We start from the raw sequence: 26,884 nt of genomic DNA on the forward strand, positions 1-26,884 counted from the left end.
AGTTGGAAACTTGTATAGAGCGGATGGTGTTGTTATCGGTGCAAACCTAACCACTTTAAGATCTACGCTGAAATTTGGAAAACCTGGAACTACAACAAAATATTGGGTGGATTTCAACGTGAATAACAGTTTAGCCCCTGTTCTCGGATTTAATAAAGCAGAATATACCTATGTAGAGAAAAAAGAAGATCCAGCAGATCCAAATAAAGTCACAAGTTATATTGACTATTACGAGTCTGAAGCACTTTCGAGAATAGATGATGTAACCATCATCAGAATCACAAACGATGTTATTGGATCATCTTATGATAACGGAAAAAGATCATCTGACATTTACTCTTTTCATCCTGACACTCCTCCAGGCTACAAAATTAGCGAAAAACCTTTCCACTTGATATACCTGCCTATCATGGAGGGTAGAATTTCAAGAATGGAAACAAGAATTACAGATCAATACGGTAACTTGATCGACTTTAGAGGTGAAGACATTATCCTTAGATTTCACGTTAGAGAAAGAATAACCTCTGTGCTCCAAGACCTTTTTACGAGCAGCGCAGTTCAGCGATAATTTTTTTTTCTTTCATTTTAAAAAATGAGTTACCAAAAAGTAAAAATTAACATCTCGCAAAGTCAATCTGACAAAATAAAAAAAGCGATGCAAGAAAAGACTGATGTCAATATAAGACTATCTCATTCAGATCTAGAAGGTGAACATATTCTCGCTATCACTCGTGCGCAATTGAACAAAATTACAAAAGCGTATGAAGCTGGAAAAGGAGTCACACTCAAACTGAGCAAAAGACAAATTGCATACAACTCAACCATTGAAGGCGGATTCATCGGAGCTCTTTTACCGTTATTAGGTATGTTAGGTAGCACTCTTGCCACAAGAGTAGTTCCCGCTCTAGCCACCGGATTGCTAGCAGGTGTAGGCTCTTCTGCTGGCTCTGCTATGGTTGACAAAATTGCAGGAAGAGGAATCGTTTACTTGAAAAAGAATGGAAATGGGATGAAAATGACTGCTGCAGGATCAGGAGTATTTTTAAGACCTTGGGTAAAACCTACTATTGGTGAAGGACTCTTTGTTAAAAATGGAAAAGGCTATCAATCTATTGGATCCGGATTATTGCTCGGACCTAACTCACCCTTTAATAGTATACCCTTTTTAGGTGCTATTCTATGAAAATGTAAATTTTATATATATTGCTGATATATAAAATTATTCTTTACTTGTATCTAAATTTGCTTTCATATTACTAACAATTTTTTCATTATAATGGTGATAAATTCTTTTTGCTGAGAAAGCATTCGATAACCCTTTAACCTTTGTTTTTTTCATTTCAATACGATTATTTGTATCAATAATAACTTTTAATCTTCTTAAAACTTCTTCTAATGGTATCATTTTAATCATTTCTATAAACGATATTTTAACACACTTTGGAAGCTTTCGAACGTTTTTTTCGAATTTAATATATCGACTAGATTTCTCAGTAGAACATTTCACTTCTTCACCACTAAGCATATTAATAAGATCATCTTTATATATCGCATCCATTTTTATATAAAAGAAATTTATTTAACTCAAAATTAAAAATTTTTTTTCATCTGTATATCTTACAAGACGTTACATTTATGAGCTATGATAAACTCTTTCCTATAGAATAAATTATAAAAAATGAGCATTGTCTTATTAAACACGAAAATTATGGAAAAGTTTGACAAGGATAACATTGACGATATAGCGCACTTAAAATCCATATTTCTTCTTTTGGAAAACAAACACGACCTGTCAGAGGAAGCTCAAAAACATCTGATGGAGACCAAAGACGAATTGGATAAACGCAAGACTGAAAAAATAACGTTTATCACCAAGACAAACCATCTCGTCCAGCGATATCAAGACATCTTGCAGACGCAACTTTCGTATGAAGACCGTGCCAAATTTGACGAAGAAAAAAACCAGCTTCAACGTCAGTATTTTACCATTGCAGAAGAAACGCTTTCTCAACGACGGTGGACCGATATTAAAATTGCCCAAAAACTCGTCTTGCATACAAAATGTAAATTTTGCATCAACGACGACCCGAGTCAGTTTGAAATGGACGACAGCAATAAAAAATACTGTCTCTTGTGTTCGGGACAGCAAGAAATGTTAGAAACGACTGTTCCGTATAAAGACAACGACCGATCCAATTCGTTGAACAAATATACCTATTCGCGTATCTTCCACTTTCAAGAATGCATAAAACAATATCAGGGTAAACAAAAATGCAAGATTCCTGAAGAAGTCTTTGAAAAATTGGAGAAAAAATTCAAGGCGCTCAATTTGTTGAACGATTCTGAAAATACGCATGTGAAATATTCTCGCATTACCAAAGAACATATTTTAATCTTTTTAAAACAACTCAACTATACGAATCAGTATGAAAATGCCAATTATATCTATTACGTACTTGTCGGTAAACGAGACGACATAGAATATTTGGAAGAACAGTTGATCAAAGATTTTAAGGATTTGTCTTTCTTATACGATCTGGTGTACGGAAAAGACAAGCCGAAAGAATTAAAAAGAAAAAGTTTTATGAACGCTCAGTACATTTTGTTTCAGCTGCTCCAAAATAGAGGTCATCCTTGCCGTGCAGAAGATTTTTCAGTTTTAAAAACCATCGACAAGAAAAGATTTTACGACGACATTTGCTCCCATCTGTTTGCGAAACTCGGATGGAATTTTAAGCCAACCTTTTAATTATAAAACCGTGCTTTACATTTATAGACTATGATCAACTCTTAGGACATGATGATTAAATATAAACTCAGGATGGCATACTGAAAACATGAACATATACAAATCACATTATTATAAAAATACCACATTGGCATTTTTATAAATCACAATTCATGATTGCAGAAAATTAAAAAAAACACGACGCCATCTTGAATTCCTTAAGTATAGAAAAGTATCAATGAGCCAGAATCGATATCGCGTCTTGAATTTCCTTAAGTATAGAAAAGTATCAATGAGCCAGAATCGATATCGCGTCTTGAATTTCCTTAAGTATAGAAAAGTATCAATGAGCCAGAATCGATATCGCGTCTTGAATTTCCTTAAGTATAGAAAAGTATCAATGAGCCAGAATCCGCAATTCATAGTAGTGACATTAGCTGCACCGTCGACTGTTATCCAGGTTTCGACTCAAAAATCAAGTTCAAGTTTGTTGATAGATTCATTGAGCTTCTTGGCAATATTGTCGCCAGTATGTTGTTCGGGGAAGTAGGACGTTTCCACCAAGAAGCGCTTTAATTGGAACTTTGAATCTATATAGTGGAGTGTAGGGCTCATGGAAGACAAATTGGTGTAATCAGTGGTCCACACGTCGGATGTAAAGGCCACTCCATCAAGATTTGACTTGTCTGTATTGAAAATGTTTTTTACTTGTTCCTTGATGAATTTAAAAAGGAGAGGAATGTATTTTGTAGATATATTCTTTGCTGTAATAGCTCTGAATTGACCGTTAGTTGCAGTTTTCATCATCCGGGTGAATTCGTCAGTTTCAGTTAGATAAAATAGAAAATGGTTGAGTGTCCTCAATCACCCATTTAGTAATGTCAACAACAGTTCTTATTTGATTGATGTCAGTAACTTCCTATTCAGGTTTGGTAACCTGTTTTCTACCTCGCCGTGTCTGTGTGTTGGAAGTGCCACAAGTTCCACTTGGTCCAGGCTGTGGCGATGCTGGTGTATCTTTTTGTGTCTGTGGACATCTCCTCTTTTTTCCTCTTTCTTGTGTTTGTTCAAAATCTGAGTCTTCAGAGGCAAGCTCATCAAAAATGTCTGGTATTGTTGATTTTTGCTTGTCTTTCCTTTCTAACTGTTTATATAAATTCAAGTGGACTCTTTTCAAATGGTTCCTTAAAGGACTTGTGATGCTGTTATTGATTAGGTGTATTTTGCCACAAGCCTTGCATTTTGCCTTGTTTTCCTCCACATTGTTGAAGAACTCCCAAATATCAGATAGCTAAGGCATCTGAAAAGAAAAAAAAAGAAACGAATCGGATTAAGTTTGCGATATCGGATCGGACGAATATTTCGGATTATTTATTGAACTTAAAATCCTTAAAAACGGATCAGATTATTAATAAGGATTACTTTTCGGATTAAAAATTCGAAAACACGGATCAAGTTACATTTTCAGTTTACGGACTTTTTATTGAAATATTTGCCTCAATATTTCCTTAATATTTGCCTTAATAAAACGTGTTTTTGATGCATACAAACAGTTTCCGAGAAAGAACTAATTATTTATTAAGTTATTTGAAAATTTTCCTTAATATTCGTCTTAACAATAAATGATATTTTAGAGGCATGCATAAAGTTTTCAATAAAAGAACTAATTATTTGCCTTAATTATTGAAATGAACGTAACAATTTTTCAAACTAGTTTTTATCTCTATTTCTATTTTTATTTCTGTTAATATTTAAGTAGAAGAAATATAACAATATAAATTTTATCGGATCAATCCACTAATTGAAGCAATCCGCAAAGCGAAATAATACGCAAAGTAATTCGATCCACAAAAAAAAAAAAAAAAAACCTGCAAAAATTGAGTTTGAAATATTCTCAACTTTCAAATCAAAATAATATAATAATGGCTTACCGTAATAAATGTAAGTAAAGAATAATAGACTTGATCTGTTGAACGAATTGTTGTAGGTTAGGATTTCCAAATAGGACTGATTGAAAATAAAAAAGAAATCCACTATTTATAGGACGCGCACGTAATAAAAATGTAATTTTTTTGGACCACACCATTTAATAGTGAGGCGAACGGAACGCGATTCGTATAACTCGCTAAGCGAATAAGACCCCTATGCGGTATAAGACCCCTCAAAAATCTTAAAAAAAAAGTTTTTTTTTAAATGTAATTTTGGCACGAAATTTATCGCTGAACACAAATTTGAAAACCATTTTTAAAGATTTTATTTAGTTCTTGAGATATCCACTGTTAAATTTGGTCTGCATAGCAACACGCATAGCAACGAGTTTTTAAAGAGAATTGCGAGCTTTTTCATTATATTTCTTTTTATCTAATAAACTTTCTAAACAATGGGTAAGTCATGCAGAGTAAAACAAAGTACTAAAAGTAAAAAATCAAGAAGATTTCATGGAAATAGATATACCAGAAATTTGCTAAATGATTCAACTTTGCCAATAGCTTGCTTTATTAGTACTGAAAAAGACAATCTTTCTTCTAGCACTTTGTTGAATTTATCTGTGTCTTCAAAAAAAATTGAAAAAATTGAGACACCACAGCTAAATGAAAACAGTTCTGTTGGTTATCGTATTATTGACATGGAAATTTTATCTAGTGTGATTTATCAATTATGTTGTAAAAAATGTCTACAATCTGGTTTAAATCTTTCAGAATGTTTTTCTAAAAAAAAGGGATTGAGCTCAATGTTATACATTTGGTGCTCTAACTGCAACGAGAAAATTGAATTCTATACTTCAAAGACATGCTCTGGAAGAAAAACTTTTGATGTAAATAATAGAATAATTTATTCAATGCGTGCATGTGGTCAAGGTTTTTCAGGATTAGAAAAATTTACATCTTTAATGAACATCCCTAAACCAATGACTAAAAACAATTACAACAAAACAATTAAAACTGTCTCTGAATGTGCTAAAGTTGTTGCAAAAGAAACAATGATTGATGCTGCCAAAGATATCTCTCAGTTTTCTTTAAATATTGTTGATACTGCAGTATCAGTTGATGGCAGCTGGCAACGACGTGGATTCTCTTCATTAAATGGAGTTGTTACTGCAATATCAATGAAAACAGGTAAAATTCTTGATTGCGAACCAATGAGTCGATCATGCAAAGCATGTAGCCTAAAATTTAAACTAAAAGAAAGTAATCCTACTGCATTTGAAACATGGAAATCATCACATGTATGTAAATTAAATTATTGTGGCTCTGCTCCTGGTATGGAAGTGATTGGTGCCCAAAGAATGTTTAGTCGTTCGATCTCACAAAATAGACTAAGATATGTAGAGTATTATGGGGATGGAGATTGTTAAAGCTATTCTTATGTTAAGGATACTTGTCCTGGTATTACAGTGTGTAAGTTGGAGTGTGTTGGACACGTACAAAAACGTCTTGGTAGCAGATTAAGAAAGTTGAAAAAAACTATTAAAGGACTTGGAGGGGAAGGAAAATTAACAAATGCTACAATTAACCTGTTAGGCAAAATGTAAATGATTTAGAAGGTATGAAAAAGGCCATACCTGCAACATTGTTTCATGTATCTTCATCAGCTGAAAATAGTTGGCATGATCATTGCCCTGATGGTATCAATAGCTGGTGTCGTTTTAAACAGGACAAAGCTAATAAAACCTCTACCTACAAACCAGGCACAGGCCTTCCACTCTCAGTTGTCAGCCATTTAAAACCTATTTATATCGATCTATCTCAAGAAGAACTTTTAAAAAAATGCCTTCATGGTAAGACCCAAAACCAAAATGAAAGTTTTAATGGGATGATATGGCAGCGCATACCCAAAACAAAGTATGTTTCTTTAACACAGTTGGAGTTTGGAGTTTATGACGCTGTTTCAAATTTTAATATTGGAAGAAAAGCAAGTGTTCTTTTATTTAAAAAGTTGAATATGATTCCAGAATATATACTCTTCAAGGTTGTTCAATCATGAACAAAAAGCGTCTAATTTTTGCAGAGTATCAAAATCGAACAACATCAAAAAAGCAACGAAAAGTAATTCGTGGATGCAAAAAAAAAAAAGAAGATGCAGATAATGACCAAGAAAGTAGACTATATGATCCTGGTTCATGTTCTTATAAGTAACTGTTTTTAAACTGGCATTTTCATTGAAAATTTTTGGTACAATTATGAATGTTATATTTAAATGCGTTTTTCTCAATATGTAAATTTTTGACCTCCCGGCCATCCTATTTCATTAACGGTATGTTCAGTTTGCATGAAACTTTCAGCAAATCTTTATTGTATCTAGTTTTACAATTGGAACTAAAAGTTTTGCAATATTTTAAAAATTTCTTTAATTATACTAGCTTGATCTTAAAAAATTTTGTTTCTTTTAATGCACCATTTTAAAAATTTCAGTGTAACTCAAATATTTATTTTTTTTAAATAGTTTTAGTTCAGTTTGTAGATCAACATGTTGTTAACCTTTTACCAAAATTTCATACCCTAAATGCTTTCAGTTACTGAGATAGTACACATTTTAATAGAACTTCAATGTCTAATTATAACCTCTTAAATGTTAGTACCAAATGGCTATACATTATATATTTATACATATAGATTTATACAGAAGGGGTAGAAATTTTGAAAAAAAAAAAAAAAAAGGGATCAAATATTTTTATGATACTCCTTCTTTTCACTAGCTCCCCAGCAAACATAAGACGTCTTAAGACCGTCTTATTCAGGTCTTTAAATGGTCTTGTCTTCGAATGACGTCTTCAAGACGTCTTTTAAAAGACTGATTCGTCATGAAAAATTGCTCGTCTTCGTAAGACGTCTTGAAGACGTCTTTTAAAAGACTGTATCGTCATGAAAAATTGCACGTCTTCGCAAGACGTCTTGAAGACGTCTTTATTTTTCAAATAATTCTAGCAAACAAAATGACATCTTTTAGTCATCTCAAGGACGTATTAATAGATGGACGTTCAACGCATTGTTTTCAACATTCAACACAAAAAGATATGCGTGTTACGCTTTTGTTTAGATAACAAAAGCGAAACAATAGGTGATAATTGCGAAACCGAGTATTTTAATTTTTTTTGACGTCGGAAAAAGATGGTCTCGACTATCCAATAAAAATATTTTTAAAAGTATTTTACTGAGCATCGATACATAAAATGAGTATGACAGAAAACTTTGCTATTAATCAAGATTATTCTTTTTTGCTTGAAAGTATTGATAACCAAATTGAATTAGTTGTGGATGATTTTATTGAGATAGATCTTGAAGAGTTAGCGGAATTGTTATCAGAGGATTTTGAATTGGAGCTCATACCACCAGCAATTCCTACAGAGAAGCTGATTACAGAAGAAACCAAAATGCTGAAAAAAACAGAAGAACGCTTAATAACTAAATTTACCTGTCTGAAATGTTACAATAAATATCTTAGAGAATCGAATTTTAAAAAGCATGAAAAGAAATGTTACATTGCCACTAAAGGTGTGCTTATACTCACATGTTGTGGAGCTTAACGCCTAAACGGGTGCTAATTTATATTTGCAAATACTCCCAGATTATGAAAATATTGTAATAACTCTTAATTTTGATTTTAGAAATTATTCAAAACTGTAAATTGTTGTAATGTACTATTGAACTTCCATATAAAAGAATGCAAGTTGTCTTTATTACATTTTTTACATATACTGGTGTAAGAAAATGTACACAGTTAAAAAATGGCTTGTATAAGGTAATAGACGATTGACATTTCTCTTTAACCTGGGTTCCATTACAGCCAAGTTAGTATGGTAGATGGTACTAAAATCACAACAGACTTTTAAACATATTAATGAACAACCTTTATGTCTAATAACTTTAAAGTTTTCAACTGTATTACCTTCTCTCGTTTCAATTATTCCAACATCCTCATTTGATGTGCTTCGGAAATTTTTAAAATCAGAAAATTTATTTTTGATTAGAAAAAAAGATAGTGGAAGTCAATATTACATTTACAGATGTTTATGCATGAAATGTTGGAGAATATAATATTAGCAGATTGAAGATTTAGTTGATCTGGAAGAGATTTGTTAATATTAATGGATAATGGCACTTCACGATTTAAAACAATTAGTCTCTACATGCCATTTGATTGGCCATAACTATTGATTTTAACTATTACAAAATAATTTTTCTTATTTTCATTGTAACAGTCAAAACCATGTTTTGATGCAAATGCTTTTAACTGTTGATGAATACTTATCGCATGTACTTTTTTATTTCTTCCAACTCTTGTGAGTGTGTTACATACATAACAGGTTTTTGTGTGTTCAGAAAAAGTGAAGAATTTATCATTCCTCTCAACTTCAAAGCCTTTTTTTGATTTTAAATCTAACCTGTATAAGACCATATAACATGATTTGCATAAATATTCAGGATGAACTTTTTGATAGTCTGAGGTTGTATCCAGCTTGTAAAAGCTAAGAATTGCTTGTTTATAGATAACAAAAGGTTTTATTTGATAGTGACTATCCTGCTTTATTATGCAGCCACACTTTCTACATAAATGTTTTAAATATTCCTCATGAAGACTCGTTATTTATCCTGTAATGAGATAATAAATATGAATATAAGATTACTTCTTTTGATATAATATTTATAGAAGGTTAGAAATAAGGCTATGCATCACTTGTAGAAGGCTCAAGAATATGCAGCTAAAAGTATGGTCTTATCATTTTTATTACTTCTGTTATTACTATTAGTAACAACAGTAATAATTAAAAAAATAAGATCATTATAATTAAAGTAGCTCTACATGACGGTTTAAAAATGCTTAAACAAAAATGCTCATTAAAAATACATACTTTATATATCTTTCCAACTCCTGAAACGAACAGTATTTTATGAACTTTAAGATGCTTTTAGTTATAATACCTTTAGACAAAATGCAGTTTAGGTATCGAAAGTAAGAAATTTTTTAACTAGGTCGTTCACAAAAAAAAAATAATCACAAATTCAAGAGAAAAAAAAAAAGCGAGGCAAAAAAGTTCGACATTTCCGACAAAAATAAGAAATACTCTCTGATTTGAACCTTAAAGTGGGAAGCATAATCTGAGAGTGGGGTGAAAAGAACACTAAAAATATCTTTTTCGACCTTTAAACTATATCATAGCAGCTTCAATTTAATAAGGAAAATTTGTTTCACTTTACTCTATCCATTCTAGTAAACCAAACATAGCCTTTTTGCAAAAGCCTAGTTTTAGAAGTCAAAGTTTAAACACAGCTAAATTTTTATTAAGCAAAGTTCATAGCTCAAATCAACCTTTTTCAGATTTGTGAACTATTCTTGATTAATTTTTTTGTCTTTTATAACCATAAGCTTCAGTAAATGCATAATTATAATGGGTTTACTGAGGGAGGTTTTTTGACGGAAATTTGAAGGGTAGAAGTCGGAGTATCTGTATCATGAATTTAGAAAATTGACGGTAACACGCATAGTTTTTGGCTAATTGGCGGCACCTTTGATCTATAACAATGCGTTGAACGTCCATCTATTAATACGTCCTTGGTCTTCTTAAAGACGTTTTTAAAAAGACTTTCGGCGTGAATAATCTTCGTGTCTTTTAAAGATGTGAAATTTTTCATATAAAGTTTTATCTCGACCAATATTAATTCTCTAAATCATTATTCTTGCAACAGGTTTTATATAGATATCATTATGGAAACTGAAAATCGAATGAAGCGTCGTCGCTTGATTAAAAGTATGTTGAATTTTATTATGATATTTGAAGATGAAGATATTAATGTTAGTACATCGAATTTGAATCCAGAATTTAATGCTTCTCAGGCTGAGCCTGAAAATCCTTGTAAAGCTCTAAATAATGTTTTTTAAAAATGCGGAGAAAAAAATAAGTCTTCGAGTTGTAATTATGAGAATTTTTAATGTTGTAATGCAGCACCACTTTTGACAAAAGAAACCATATCAGAAGATTAGGCAATGTGGTCTTCGAAAAGCAAAATTTCTCAAAACCAATTAAACGAGCTTTTGAATATTCTTAAAAAAACATGGTCATTCAGGGTTACCAAAAGATGCAAGAACCCTTTTAAAACCTTCTAAAGTTGTTACAGTAGATAGGAAGTGAGGTGGAACTTATGCATACTTTACTATTGCAGATGGCATAAATAGTTTTTTCAATTTAAAAAATGATTCTCAATGTACTTGGTTATCTATTGCTATTAATGTTGATGGGCTACCTCTTTTAAAATCTTCTTATCTACAATTATGGCCAATACTTGGTCTAATAGAGAACTATATTTTTATCATTGCACTTTTCTGTGGAGACGGTAAACCAGACTGCTTAGATAATTTTTTCAATAATTTTCTCAAAGAATCTTTATTGTTAAGTAGTGAAGGTTTATACTATAAAGATAAAAAAAATTGATGTTACACTTAAAGCATTCATATGTGATGGACCTTCTCGCTCTTTTCTTAAATGTATACAAGGTCATAGAGGATACTATTCCTGTTAACAAAGCCAAATTAAATGATTTTATGAGGAACATAGAGTGGTTTTTATTGATAACAACACATCAATTCCAAGATTATATGAGGAGTTTAATTCATTTTTGTACACTGATCATCAGAAATCTCTTACTCCTTTAGCTCAACTTAAAATATCTTGTGTTTCTGATTTTATTTTGGATTATATGCACATGGTTTGTCTTGGTGTAGTAAGACGCATACTTACTTTTTTAAAGTCTGGTCCAAAACATTGTAGACTTTCAAATGCCCAAATAAAAAAAATATCTGATAATCTGTTAAGCTTACGTGGTATGATACCATCTGAATTTGCTCGACAACCACGTTCCCTTTTAGAATTAGATCAGTGGAAATTGGATTTGTAAGAGTTTTGATTCTTTTAGATAATATGATGGAACTAAAAGAATATTGTTACACCACAGCAGCAGAGGAAGAAGATGAAATAGGTATTTGTGTTTCCAAAGATACCTTTAAAGTGGAAAGTAATGTTAATGGTATAATTACATTTAATTATTTTTATGTTAATTACTTATTTTTATGTTTTTTATGTCAAATCTGTATTGTAAATTATTATGTTTGTATAAATACTAAAAGAAAAATAAATAATAAAACTAATCTGTTTAAGAGTTACCTGATTTACCTTTGCCTCCGCCAGTTTTTAAATCTGTGTTGGAAAAACCATTAAAAAGATCTTTTGAATCTAATTTGTCATCTAGATCTACTTTCAAACAATCTAATGTGTGTTCTGGTATACTTTGTCTCTTAATTTTTTGATTTTTCAAAACTAGAATTTATATATTTTTAATCTACACTATTTCTGAATTCTTATTTTTAGCTTTATCTGACACTTTTTTACCTCTACACTCAACTACAGAGGAATAATCACCTTCATATTCTGGTGCACTATGTATGTATTTTAAATTTTGTTCATTAAAGTTGGAATATTCTTTTATTGTTAACTTTATCTTTGCCTCAATTATTTTTACCTTCACAATCAACTGAAATGGAACAATCAAATTTTTTTTTATATTTAGTTTTGTTTTATAGACTCTAAACTAAAAAATTGTAAGTTCCCCCCTCCTCTTACCCCTCAACTTTTGTGGTCTCGAGGAGCTAAAGCCTCAGCCTTGGACAGGCATTCAAATAAGAAAAAAATGTATCAATAATAACAAAGTACTAAAAATTTTTAAAAAAGATTTGTTGCAGATTAAAAAAATAACTTTTTATTATTTGTATTGTATAATTTTATTTTTGCTTTAGTTATACCTCATACATCAGAACCAAACAAAAAGCTTCAGAAAACAGATATACAAGAAAAAACCATGATTGAAGGGCTTGGACCCGAGAAGTTACCTCAAAATAAGTTTCCTATGGAAGTTGGAAGTAAGCTCTTTAACATTTACTTGATTTTTTTATTTGGAGTAAGTAAAATGTGGAGAGTGTTAGTACTCACATTTGGATTTTTTTTAGGTATAAGAATAGTTGTAGATAATTTTAAAAACGTATTAATAAATGTTTTGGATTCTATATATTTCTTTTTTCATTTTCTTCATATAATTTAGAATACCAGCGCATGATATTCAAGATGGTTTCAAAGGTTCTTGAAAACCAGGAGCTCATTTTAGCTATAAACAAACAACCCCATAGTAATTTTGCAATCAAGAAATTAGACACTTGTAGAGCATGAGGAATTTATAAAAAGTTTAGAGGATGATTGTGTTCGACTTGATTTGGTAAATCTTTATCCATATGTAAAACTTTATAATCCATATAAATTAAAATGAAAATAGTTATTTTTGTATAATTATTTTGGTTATTTGGTTATTTAGGTTAAACAGCTCAGTTTTTTAGGTGCAGAAGATTTTAAACAACTGACAAGATTGGTCATGAATAGGTTTTTTTATTATATTTTGTATAGCAATCATTTTTCGTATTTGTGGTAAATATATTTTTTATGTATAGTAATTATGGAAATCAATAACTATAAATTGTTTAATATTTTTCATAAATTTTATTATTTATTTGATGTTTTTTAGATTATTTACAAATAACCTGTTGACACAGTTAATCTTAAAACGTTCTGGTGGAAAGATTGGTTTATTATCAACAAAACTCTATGACTTGATAGAAGGTAATCTAAAATAAGTTTAAATTATTCAACTTTTAATTTAGTTAAAAATATATGTTAAGTTAAATTTATTTCCAATATATTTGATAAATATATCCTACATGATGCTCTATTTGATTTTTAGAAGTTGTAAAAAGAAGATTTGAAAAGGTTTCAAATGTTGAAATTAAACAGCAAATTGTACAGTATTGTAAAAATGCTCCTTCACGGAAAAAAACAAACTAAAAAGAAATATTCTTTTTTATTGTGTATATTATATATATAACTATATGTTGTATAAATTGTTAATAAAAAGATTATTGGTCAATACTTGCTTAATGGTGTTTTTAATGTTGTCAATCCATTACAATCAGTACTAGCAACTTAAATACACCATTAATACTACACAGTTTTCTTAAAGTATAATGAAATAAATCTGTAGGCCGTCCTCAGTAAGACGTCTTCAAATAATCTTGAGTAAGACGTCTTTTCGACGGACAACGGAGACCTTCTTAAGACATCTTGAAGACGTATTTTTTAAGACATCTTTAAAAGACGTCTTTAAGACGAATTAAAGACGTCTTATGTGTGTTGGTTATATTCAGGAAACCGTCTTAAATAAAGCGTCTTTATTCCGTCTTAGACAAGACGTTTTAAAGTTGTCCTCAGTAAGACGTCTTTAAACAATCTTGAGTAAGACGTCTTTGCGACGGACACCGTCGACCTTTTTAAGACGTCTTTAAGACGACTAAAAGACGTTTTTTTGTTTGCTTGGTCTGTTCATATTTCAATCATATTTCTCTCTTAAAAATTGTAGTTGATTACAAAAAGATAAATATTCTTAATCTGAATCATTATCTGAGCTCAAAATAACTACAGCAGGTTTTGAGCCGAAAAAGAGCTCATTTTCATTAGATATAGAAGCATTAGAAAGCGTATTGTAATCAGGCTGCTTCGCAAGATTGCCTGAAAATTTTGAGTTTTGAAGTGATCTTTCTAAACTTATGTTCAACTTTTCTTTTAATAACTTCACACGATCCTTCGCTACAAGATTTGGAATACACTTGATTTTTAAATCAAAAGGTAAATTGTTAGAAAGCGTTTCTTTGTTGTGCAACTGGCTGCGCACACCTGTTATAGACATGGTACTAGTGGGACGATTTGAAGATAGTGGATTAACCTCGTTTAAAGGCAAAACGTCTCCATCGCAAAAAGCATTTATAAGTATGCCTTTAACACACTTAGTTTGCTTCTTATCTTTGGCTAAGAAATGATCTGCAGGTTTTTCTGTTAAAGTTGATGCATTGTTTATTTCTATTATCTCAGAAGTTGGATTGCCTATCGTCACACCAATGTTTTCGCTGATCAATGGCTCTTTATTTGACACTGTTACTCTAATAATAGTTTGCTCGTGACAATTATTTGGTTTTCGGTCAATTTTGATAGTTTTGTCAGTAATAAGTGTATTTAAGGAATAAGACTTTTGACTTGAGTTTTTAAAGATTGAATCGTGTTCATCACTTTCTTCATCATCTGTTTTACAAATAGTTTCAATAGTTGTACCCAGTGTTTGTTGTTCATATTGCTGCCTCACAAAGTCTTGAAAAACGTTTTCAATTCTTTGCTTAGCAAGCTTACGATTTTGTTTTAATTTTCGAATTAAAGTAACATCTTCAAGAGCAGGGTCTTCCTCAATTTTAACACGATCAGTTAAATAGTTACCAGAGATCTCGTTAAATTCTTTTCGGCGATTATTTTGTATCTTTTTCCCTACCTCGACAAATATATCAACAGCAATATTGTGTAAGTCATTTTCACGAATGTTAATGTCATCTTTAGTAATAGCTTTTTTACAAACTTGCTTTATATCTAATAAATTAGGAAAAACTCCGTGCTTGTTTATAAACCTTTCAACTGCTCTGTTTAATTCAGGAAATGGAGCACTAGTCACCCGGACTTTTTTTTTATTATTTAACACGCTATCAGGATTTTCGCCAACAAGTTTGCAATATCTTCGCCATAACTTAAGAAATTCTTCTTTCAGTCTACTCTCTTGAATGTAAATACTTTCTTCTGATTCCATTTCTTTTAAACTTATATCCATTTCGGCCAAACGCTTTATCTGGCGCTCTTTTTTTTCTAGTTGACCTAATAAATATTTAACTTTTAACTTCCTTTTAGTCTTTTTGCTGAAAGAAACTTTCTCTTTAAAAGTTTTTTTTTTATCATCATCACCGTCGTCGATAAATATTAGTGGCATTTTTGCGCTGCATGAACTCTCAGACAAAGGCGATAGAGAAGTTAAAATAGGAGAAATAGGCGAGAGAACTACACGAGAATCAAAGTTATGCACTGAATATACTGAATGAAATGTAGCAGCATTAGTAGTTGTTTCTGCAAATGTTCCAGCTTCATTTGTATTTGGTAACTTATTAGTCGAGCAGTTGGAAATACTTTTAAGAGTATTATAAGCAGTGGCAAAAGGTTTAGGGTTAATGGAAATTGTATTGGGTGTTATTACTGATGAGATAACTTCTCTAGGTGCCTCAAACTTCTTAATTGAAAATGGCGATGAAGCAATAACAGATGAATTTGTCGAGATCCTTTGTGCGCTTATAACATCTTGTTTACAAGTAATCTCTTTAGGCAGAGTAGTTGGAGCAACCCAAGTGCTTCGCCAACTTTCATCTTCAGAAAGGTCATTTTCATCGCAATCTAAAAATAGTAAAATAGCTATAGACTTTTTAGTTAAAATAGGAGTTTACAACTAAATTTGACAAAATAGCGTTGATTAGATTAGGAAAATTTTTTGCGCGACGTTTTTTTTTTTTTTTTGCACGGTTACGTTATCAAAAATTGAGAAGTGACCCAAAGAAAAAATAATTCCTCGGGAAACATTCTCTAGTTCGCTTACTCTTGTTAAAAAACTTTGTTGTTATTTAAATATATCAAGGTAAAACTAAACAGCATTGTTCAATGGTGTAAAGTTTAAAAATGGTGTATAGTAGCCAAGTGAGCAGATGGAGCAGCTTTTACAACTTTTGACCTATAAAGATAAAAATAAATTTTCCTTAATTATATCTGGATCAAATGGCCTAATTTAACTGCACTAAAATATGGCCTTTTCACAAGAGATAGAAAATCATTATACCAATTAACTTTCCTGGATTTGTTCTCATCTAAGAACTATTTGTATTATTCAACCTTTTTGTGAGTGGGTCATATACACACATTTTAAGGGGTTGGGGTTTGTGAATGCAGTGATTTTATTGTACTGTATTAATATTATTTTTTTAATTGCCAAAACATGTGTTTTGGCTATAAAAAAAAACAAAAAACAATACAGTATAATAAAATTTCAAAAGCAAATTCTTCAATCATTTTTTAGTAAGAAAGTCACTAATTTAAAGAAATAATGTAGCGATACTAACATATATAAATAAAAACGTATAGCATTTTTAAGGATAATATGGGCAGAAAGGCACATTTCACACCAGTTTAACTCTAAGTAATTCAGTATTTCCAAAAGAGTGGAAAGTTATCTTGAAAATTTTCAAAACTAGTAAAAACACTCTGTATGAATGTTCAGAATGTTTTTAAATCACAAAAAACTAAAATGAATCCTTTTATCTCCAATAACACCATTAAAAATAATTTAAAATCAAATGTAACAACAAATACAATTAAAAGAAATTAAATAGAACCTAACTTACTGGCAAGAACACCAAGGTATAAGCCTTTTTTTAAAAATTGATACACCAGAAAAATGTTTACCTGTAGATATTCTGCATGTTGAAATAAGAAATGGAAAACTTTTTTGAATAAAGATGAATCTTAATTAAATATTTTAGGATCAGATAGTAAGCATAACATCAAATAAAATGTTTCACCCATATTACATGAAAGTAAAGTTTGGTGGTGGAAGCATTTTTGTGTAAGGACATTTCTTTTTCATCTGATGTTAGTTCTATTCACATTTTAAAAGCTGATACTTATATCAATACACTTGAAGAAAAAATGCTTCCATTTACTGAGAAGAGTTATGTGCTTTAGGCACATTAGCAGGATAATATACTTAAACATATAGCTTCTTAAGATAGGAGATGATCCCAGTACGATATAAAGCTATTAGATTGGCTGGAACAATCCCAAAATTTAAATTCAACAGAAAATATATAAAAAATTGTGAAAAATAAGGTAGCAAAATAAAAGACTAGGAACAAAATAGATCTTTAGGTTGTAAAAATAGTATAGCATGCTATTGCAGTATCAATATGCCAAAAATTAGACAATAACATGCCTAAAAAGTTTATTGCAATTAAAGAAATAAAGGAATGCAACAAAACATTTTTTTGTTTTCACATTGTCAAAGTAAAAAAAAACCCAGTCTTTATATTCAAAAGGGTTAAGCTTGTATAAAAAGACCGGATTTTTTAACACTTTTCTCTGTATAAAATTAAATTAACATTTTATTTTTCCAGTAAATTCTCATAATTTAAAAATGTTAACAAATACCATACCAATGACTGTCAATTACTGGCTGTAAATTTTATTTTTTCTAAATTTTTAGGACATGTATTTCTTTTTTCATCACTGTATATTGCTTATGAAAAAATTCATGGCTATAATTAACAGATGTGAGCTTCACTATATGGTATTACTTAATGGGTATTAGCACCTTTATTCAGGACTAAATTCAGTTTAATTTGAATAATGCTTTAGAATGAAAACAAATTAGCCTTTTGCATACACCCTAAAAAAGTTCCATTGATTTCCTACTCTTCATATTTCTTCCACTTGCTGCAGAATCTTTACAGAGTGATATGGAAAATGCCAACAATGTTGCTGCACACCTAATTGAATTTAGTTGATTTTAAAATGATTTGTGTTCACTTGAAAATGTTGAGAGCCAGCCCTGATTAGTCTTATGTTTCTAAAATCTGAAATGTTATAAAAATTATACAACTTGCCAATCCTTATTAAATGCTGTAATATTTTGTATACAACTGTTTTAATACAACTAAACTAGCCTATTTTATAATTTACAGCAAAAATATCAGTAGTAACAATTTTAATGAAAGTATTTGCTATATAATAAGCATGTTCTACCAACAATTAACATTTTATTTTTAAAGTTAAAAATCAGTATAAAAAAGCATAATTTATCATCATCACAGTACAGTTAACATTATCACAATGATAATCATACATATTGTGACCATCCAAAATACATCACAAGCAATTTTATACTAGGCAAGCATTCTATACTAAAAAAAAATGAAGAGAAAATTCCTCCTTGAAAAGAAACAGCTTTCATCACAAAATTGCTGAATCTGGCGTAGGCTACTATTGTTTCATGTGGCATAAAGATAAAACTACGCATATGGAAAATGAAATTTGTTTTTGATTGGAGAAATTGGATTTGTTGCAACTAATTCATCTAATAAACATCCCTGCTTTCTCCTGCTTTTTACCTACGTACTTTTTCTTTGTCAGTGAATAGCAGAAATTGTAAATTAATTGTGCATGTTAAGAAAAGGAAGATTTTTAACTTATTACACTAGACCATTATAAATTCTATAAATCCTTTGATCAAACATATTTATACATGTATCTAGATATAATTTTGATAGCATATAGGAAAGATATATTCCACCATATAAAATTGACTTGATAGGAAGTAAAATCCTAAATGAATGTTAACTGAAAAAAAATTGCATGTAACAACTTCTTAATGCATAAAACTTGTGCTTAACCCAATATCAAAATGGGTTCACACATAAAAACCATTTGGAGGGTTGATGGTGGTATTCTTCCTGATTACAAAAATGTAAAACTTTAAATCCTTTGTATACATCCAAGAAAGAAAATTTAATTTGAAAGTTTGCTCCCACATAGTAGAAAGTAAGTGAGAGCATTCAGTTTATCTTGCATTTCTACATCATTCAAAAAGTCAAAAGTATATAATAAACATAAATTTTTGTTATTTGTACATTTAACAATTAGAAACATAAGGTACAGTGTTCTAAATTTTATGGCCTTTTTATAGTGATTTATTTAATATTCTCAGTATAGAATACTTTCTGAATTCTAAGTAGCAAAATTTCCTGAGAATAGTAATCATATTAACAATGTTAATTTTAGCATTATAAAGAAATACTCTGTCAATTAGATCATTTAAAATAATTCATGGCAACAAATTCATAAGGTCTCAATTTCTGGTAGAATGAAAAATTAATTTTCTACTTTATAGATTCTTGCAGTTGTTGTCCACCAGACGAGTTTGGCAGCCACTTTCTATACTTTGGACTTGGTCTTATGTATTTATTCCAATGAGTCTTGAAGCTGTGCTTCAGTAGCCTGCTCATTATATTTTCCAAGGGAGTGATCTTGTATGAAACACTGCATGGACTTTTAGAGTAAAACTTATCCTATCAAGAACCAGATAAGAGGCCTGAAACACTGAGATTTTTTCAATATAGTCTGGTTCCAGCAACATTCCAAAAGGAGTCAGACACCACTGCATCAAATTTTTTAAGTAAATCAACAATCCCAAGAATGTTGAAGGCACACTCTTCTTCTGCAAGTCGCTGAAGGACATCAAAATTTTTGAGAAGATTTCTACACTCATTTCTAGCAAAATGACTTCCATGGAAAGGCTGAGATTTGATGTGAAGTGTCTTGGGTCACTCATCAGCTTTAGACCATTCTTCCTTCAATGCTTTGAACAGATGATTGACTCCAAGGAGGAGATGGATTTCCATTAAGTCAAGACCAGAGAATTGTCAGGTACAGCTAAAAAAGGCTCATGAACAACATTCATAAAATCTTTGGCTCTCTTTAAGTTCTGGCCAATTTTATGAAATGCTTTGAAGCATCTTCTCACCAATTGTATGGATGAGAGCTTGAATCGGACTGCAAGCCACAGACAATATTGACTAGCTTCAAATCACACAAGAGAAGGAGATAAACACCCTCAGGACAAATAAGGTTCAAAATACTCTGAACATTCTTGCAGTTTTCAGGAACCTCTTCTGCTGCAGCACTTGACGCTTCACTCCACTTTGTTTTGCTACTTGTGATGCCAAGATTTTCTTGAAAGGTGGAGACCTAGACTCCAACCCCTTCTCTATTTTATGAATGCCCAGACTGATCTTAAAGAAGCCACCACCTCTATCAAATCCAATCTTCACAATGTGATGAGTGTAGACTAGCCTTTGAAGCAAGACACCATTCAGAAGCAGGACACCATTTAGAAGCTCTCCTAGGTTGTTGAAGTGCACAATGTCAGTTTGCATAAAATGAGAAGATAGCCTCTTTCCAATCTCAAAATTTGCTTGAAAGTTGGATTTAACAACATGACTTTTGGTGACATGATTTTTGGTGGACACCATTTTTTTCATTGAAGAATTAGATAATCCAGTGTTGGTTTGAACATTCACAAGATCTTCTGCTTTTAGAAGTGGTGTATCTCCAAAATGTTTTTTGGCATGGTTCCAAAACAAAGAGCCAAAAATTATGGTTTGTTATAATTGTATGTTAAAAAAATTCACACTTAATTTAAAACTCCTTATGATGTTCAAACATTAGCCTAATTTGCAAACATCATATTCTATCTATTTAGCAAATTTTAACCTCTAGGTTGGTGCATTACATAAAAAAGTTTACAGATATAAACTACATAAAACATTGATATTTATTGGATATGTTTGGTTCACAAATTAATGTATAAGCTAAGACCTGTGTATTTAACATGCAACAAATACTTAGGTATTTATTCAAGCATTGATTCAGTTTCAAATTAAAAGAATCAGTTGATATCTTTTGTCTTTTATTTCATTTAATAAGATAACAAATAAAGTCATTTAATTTTTCAAGGATCACTTTGCTATGTTATTGTGATTTTTAATATAATAAGTTAAGAAATTTTACTCTTAGTTTATAGTTATTACATAACTCAATGCCAGTTTCTTGAGAAAATTTTATTACCTTTTGTGAGATGCAAGGGGCGACCACCTCTGCTTTGTGCAAATTTGACAGTTCCATGTGGGGATGCTTCTTTGGCAGCAACAATTTAAGCTGCAATTTGCTTGCTGACTAAGATACCTTTGTAGCCAGTTGTCTTACATTTTGATGAAATGAGTCATTGCAGCTACGTGCAATTTCTTCTCCATGAAGGGATAAACAATCAGAACACCTTCTTTGATTTGATGATTGTTAAGATTGTTCAGAGGAAGTCTTTAGCAGATATTTTTCATATAACTTTAAACCCCCTATTTGACAGATCAGACAGTCACAGTCCTGTTCACATAGTGAAGGTTAAACTTTTATGGTTTTAAATTGAAACATTAGTGGAGGTGCAACATTCTCACCATTTTTCTTCTTTCCAAAAGCAATCCTAAATGTGTCACAAATACCTTTTGGAACATATGAGTCTGAAAAGTTGAATTTGGTATAAAGCACAATATCCAGTGTATTAATCAATTAGTCATTCTCTCTTGTACACTTTTTTACGCTTTTTCATGCTATAAATGCAAACTATTTTTCTACAGTGTCCATGAGTTCTCTTTGAGTTTGGCATTTTTAAGAACTGTTGATAAAATTTTGTTCTATACAGAACTAATCCTAAAAGTTAAGTAACAGAAAAATTCCTATTTCCCAAAAAAATTTCTTGAAAACATTAAAAAATAAATTCCAGGAGAGCACATTAAATTGAAAGGTTGCTATTTTAGTGTTCATAGAAAACTTTAGTAACATTTTTATTCAAAAACACTGTAAAAATGAGATTTAATGCTAATGATCTAATCTTAAATTATTTTTAAACAAGAAAATTTCTAATCAAATTTTCTTTCATGGACGTATACAGATGATTTCAAATTTTGCATTTTTGTAATCAAGAATAATACCACTATCAACCCTCCAAAGGACTTTTATGGAGGGCTTCAGAGTAGTTTCTAACAATTCTCGACACGTGTGGGTTAAACAAAACACACACAAACATTATATATATATATATATATATATATATATATATATATATATATATATATATATATATATATATATATATATATATATAATATATATATATTAGAGTTCATTAATTATTCAGATTTTCTTACTTTTTTCAGGCTCTGAGTCTTCATCACTGAGTATAATGAGTTCATTATCAATAAGCGCCATTTTTATTTAAAATCAAACATTTAACACAGTTTTGAACAAACGGGTTAAGAAATACCGTGAGAATTTTTTTTAAAATAAAAAGATAAAAATAGGAGTAACTTAAGCGAATATAAATACATAAGCATTATGTTCAGACCTGTCCAAAAGACGGTTTACAAGTGTTCGGTGACAATTAGACGTTTAAGTTAGATGGTACAATTGCTTACACTCATCACCTTTCTCAAAAATAGTGATGGGTGTAAACCATTGCACCGATCACCATTTTTGAGAAAGGTGATGGGTGATTTGCCGACATTTTCCAACTGTAATTGACAAAAACCTTTGGCTTCGTTAAAAAGTCTATTCGAATATTTTGGAATTAAACTTAGAGATCAAGACAAAGTCATAGGCCAATGATGTTGTTTGTAAAACCTGTGATTCAAAGATTTGTGACAATGGATACCTTTTCCTAGAGATGCGATGAGTTTTTCTATACAATGGTTTTTTCACCTTCAAAAAATCATCAAGAAAAAATTATAATTTTCTTGGCACCAAAACAAAAAAAACGTTTTTGGAGGCCTGTTTTATTCACAATCCTTTTTAATACGTAAAGGCAGTATTTTTTATTAAAAAATATTTGCTTTGTTTAACAATTATCTTTTTTCAAAACTAAAAGTACTTTCATCTCTAAGCATAGCTTTTCAAGTTTTAAATTTTCTCTTTTTGGCTCTCAAATTAAGGAATATGGAACAACTTATCGAATTAAAAAACTACTCGTATCATTGTATAAAATTAATTTTCACAAAAGATGTTTATCAATTATGCTAAAAACCCTGCATAATCTGCATATTTGCGAGGTTAGAATTATTTTGTTCTATCTCAAAGTTTAAACGTTGGGAGAAAGTTTTTGATTTTTTTCTTAAAGTAAAAATTATTTAAAATTTTAGCTTTAATTTTTAAAGAAATAATAACTTATACTTTACGTAATTTATGTTTAAAAAAATTATTTAGAAAAAAATTTCTAAAATATAGCGTATTTTAAAAGTAATCATTACTAACTAAAATTAATTACTCATTTTCTCCCAACTTTTAAAATAGGAGATAGAACTTTTTATACCTACGAAATATTAAAGCCCAACTAAAGCGAAGTTTAAAGAAGCCATTAAAAAGTGACATTACCATTAATGTTTGTTTGTAATATAATTTAATAAATATTTGTAATTAAAGCTGAAGATTAGGGATTGCAATCCCGCACACTTTTCAATCCCGCGGGATCCGCGCGGATTTTTTTAATTTTTGTGCGGATCCCGCGGGATCCCGCGCGGGATTAGTAGGTTTCTTATGCACATTATAAAAGGCAAAATGACAATTGTATTTTTCTTTCAAGTATTTTAGAAAAAATATACTCAACTTATTAAATTGATAAGATAAGGTAAATAAAGCCAAAAAACGCAATTCATTTGTAAATCAATATAATTCTTAACATTTAATGAACAAAAAGATAAGCCAAAGTACATAGAACATCTTTTAGCTTTACGTAGAACTATTAGCTTTATTTGTTTTTTAAAATATCAAATTGAGAAAATGATTGTAAGAAATGGGCTCTTAAGAAACAGACCCTACTTAAAGTATCATCACTTAATCTACTCCTCAAAGGATTGCATATGTAACCAGCAGCTGAAAAAGCTTGCTCGGCCTCTACGCTTATTGGTGGTATGGTCATCAAGTAACGATGCGCTATATCTAGAAACTTGCCTCTTACTCCATTACTTTCATAGGCAGACATTTCCGGCTTCAATAATTTATCAAAGTCTAAAGAATCTAAATTTGGTATCTTGTTTACATTTTCTGTCCAGCTGTTCTTGTCTTTCTGTGTTTGATTTTCCAATTCTTTTTTCAGGAATAGAATTGTAGGAATAAGTATTTGGGAATTGTTAATAAAATCTACAGCTTCTTTTTCTTCGAGTTCATTTTCTTCGTCGGATTTTTTAAGTAAACTAGTAGTCCATTTAAATTCTTATTACGACGTTGTGTAAACCTCTCACGAAGTGCCGCGGCTAAATCTATGCTCAAAAGTGATGATTGCTTTCGCAATTTATCTAGCATAAATTGAAAAGTTGTTTCCACCGTGACAAGGTTCGATTCTCTTCTGCATTAAAGTTCGAGACTAAGTTTTAGTGGTGCCAGGCAAATAATTAAGTTATTGATTTGGGACCACTCTTCTTGTGTGAAGCGAATTTCTGACCCAACATTAATTAAGGCTTTTTCAATACACACTTTTAGTCTATGAAATCTTTCTAACATATCGAATATACTGTCCCACCTAGTTTTACAATCAAGAATCAACTGAAGCTTTTTCCCGTGTTCTTGTACGATATATTTCTGTAAATATGTATCATTTTTTACAGGAGAGTTTTTAAATATTTTTACAACCTTTCTCACTTTTTTTATGAGATCTTTGTAATTGCTAACCAATTCAGCTGATGCTCGGTCCAAAATCATTGTCAAACCATTTTCTTTATTTATAACTTCATCATCCTCAGTTTTACCACATTCATCTTCTTCTTCACAATTTTCATATGTAATAAACGATTCTTCGACTTCTCCGCTGTTTTTCTTGTATAAGATATCAATAACTGCAAGTTGTATTCCATGAGCATAACATAGCTGTTGATAGCAAGACATCATTTTACCGACTTTCACCATCACACTTGCTCTATCAGTGGTCATGGCAATAATGTCTTCTTGGAGGTCAATATCGAAGCTATTTAGCCTTTCTGAAACTAACTTGACGCAATATTCTGCATTACACGATCCTTGGATTCGAATCAATCCAAGATTAAAGTGTTTCGCCTCCATATGTAAATTTAAGTTTAAGTATCTCTGACTATTTTGTGATGTCCATTCGTCAAACGTTATTGAAAACTTTTGATTTTGCTTTTTTAGTGATGTGAATTTTTGCATTATATTTTTCGATGGAATTACTTCTTCGTCTTCGCAGTCGATGTATATTTTAGGCTCTAGTTCAACTGGTTCATGCTGTTTTGAAGTTGAAGCTCCGTCTTGTTGTAAAACGTTTGATTTTAAATCGGTGCCACGTTTAGTTTTTAAATGGATTAATAACCCTTTAGTTGATCTTTGATTAATTTTTAAAATAGCCGAACATAAAATGCACTTCGCATTTTCTTCATTATCACTTTTTTTAAAATAATTCCATATAGTTTTAATTTGCGACATGCTTAGTACTTTTGTTTTAAAATCTTGATGTAAATAATTTTTAAAGACTTTTTAAAAAGTTGTTTTTAAAAGTATATTTTTTACAATTATACACGCACGTTTTCAATTTCACGTTTTCAACATACTCATTAACAAAAATTTCAACATACTCATTAGCGAAAGTTTCAACATAATCATTAATTAAACAAAAAAAAAATTTGAACGAGTTCGACTAATGTTTTGCTAAATAATTGCTTATTTTTGAATGATGTTTTTATATTTATAGCTGAGAAAAATATTTTAATAGCTGAAGATAAATTTTTAAATTGATTTGTTTCACAAATACATTAAACACTTTTAATTTGATATCTCTTTTGTCTTTTTTGTTTAAAATAATTGACCTTTTTTGTTTAAAAGCAGTTGTTTCAAAATCCCGCAAATCCCGCGGATCCCGCAGTAGTTTTTGCGGGATCTCGCATGCGCTAATTAATGCGGGATCCCGCGGGATTACGGGATCCCGCAATGCGGGATTGCAATCCCTACTGAAGATGCTAGTATCAATAATCTAGCGAAAATTTCTTAGATAAAATAAAAAACTAGTATTGAGAGAATTCGTATTTATTGAAGTTCATATATTAAATATATATATATATATATATATATATATATATATATATATTTTAAATGACGACATCTTGTATGAGAGTTGAATAAATTTAATATATGAACTTCAATAAATACGAATTCTCTCAATACTAATTTTTTATTTTATCTAAGAAATTTTCGCTAGATTATTGATACTAGCATCTTCAGCTTTAATTACAAATATTATTAAATTAAATTACAAACAAACATTAACGGTAATGTCACGTTTTAATGGCTTCTTTAAACTTCGCTTTAGTTGGGCTTCTTTAATATTTCGTAGGTATAAAAAGTATGGCGTCCAGAATTGCGTTTTTACGTATTGACCGTCATCTAAATTCATACCTCCATTTTTAGGTCCGCATTTGCTGAACTGAATTTCGATTGCCTCTCGAACTTTTCTTTCAAATTTTTTGGGTTCTACTTTTAGCGTCTTTACTTGATCCCATTTTATATTACCTGAACATTTAATTTTATGATGGCCAATTGCATATTGTTCTAAT

At 30.6% G+C, this 26,884-nt stretch overlaps 1 protein-coding gene and 1 pseudogene across 3 annotated transcripts; one reads left to right on the top strand and one right to left on the bottom strand.

Annotated features, from left to right (window-relative positions):
- The first annotated feature begins 10,029 nt into the window (after positions 1–10,029).
- LOC149889655 (uncharacterized) lies at positions 10,030–12,724 on the top strand (annotated as a pseudogene). Its single transcript, XR_016451731.1, has 4 exons — positions 10,030–10,475; positions 11,638–11,748; positions 12,090–12,161; positions 12,515–12,724. The product of XR_016451731.1 is annotated as an uncharacterized LOC149889655 (transcript).
- A 1,422-nt stretch (positions 12,725–14,146) lies between these two features.
- On the bottom strand, positions 14,147–22,853 carry LOC145183244 (uncharacterized). Of its 2 annotated transcripts, none has more exons than XM_090084922.1 (2): positions 22,681–22,853; positions 14,147–16,076 (listed from the first exon to the last, which is right to left on the bottom strand). In XM_090084922.1, the coding sequence occupies exon 2, from the start codon at positions 15,619–15,621 to the stop codon at positions 14,203–14,205; it is 1,419 nt and encodes a 472-aa protein (XP_089941048.1). In that variant the 5' UTR covers positions 15,622–16,076; positions 22,681–22,853; the 3' UTR covers positions 14,147–14,202. The 2 variants fall into 2 exon arrangements, with proteins under 2 accessions (XP_089941048.1, XP_089941047.1); XM_090084921.1 differs by having other exon boundaries at positions 22,484–22,816.
- Between the last annotated feature and the right edge of the window lie 4,031 nt (positions 22,854–26,884).

The sequence above is a fragment of the Hydra viridissima genome, unplaced genomic scaffold (assembly GCF_058129835.1).
Source record: "Hydra viridissima isolate aposymbiotic clone 2 unplaced genomic scaffold, HvirCarnegie_v1 scaffold_4, whole genome shotgun sequence".
Classification (NCBI taxonomy): domain Eukaryota; kingdom Metazoa; phylum Cnidaria; class Hydrozoa; order Anthoathecata; family Hydridae; genus Hydra; species Hydra viridissima.

Coding starts and splice junctions, on each gene's coding strand:
- LOC145183244 (XM_090084921.1), bottom strand. CDS start 22,544: ATGGCGCTTATTGATAATGAACTCATTATACTCAGTGATGAAGACTCA. Junction 16,077..22,483: donor AGACTCAGAGCCTGAAAAAA/GTAAGAAAATCT, acceptor TACTATTTTTAG/ATTGCGATGAAAATGACCTT.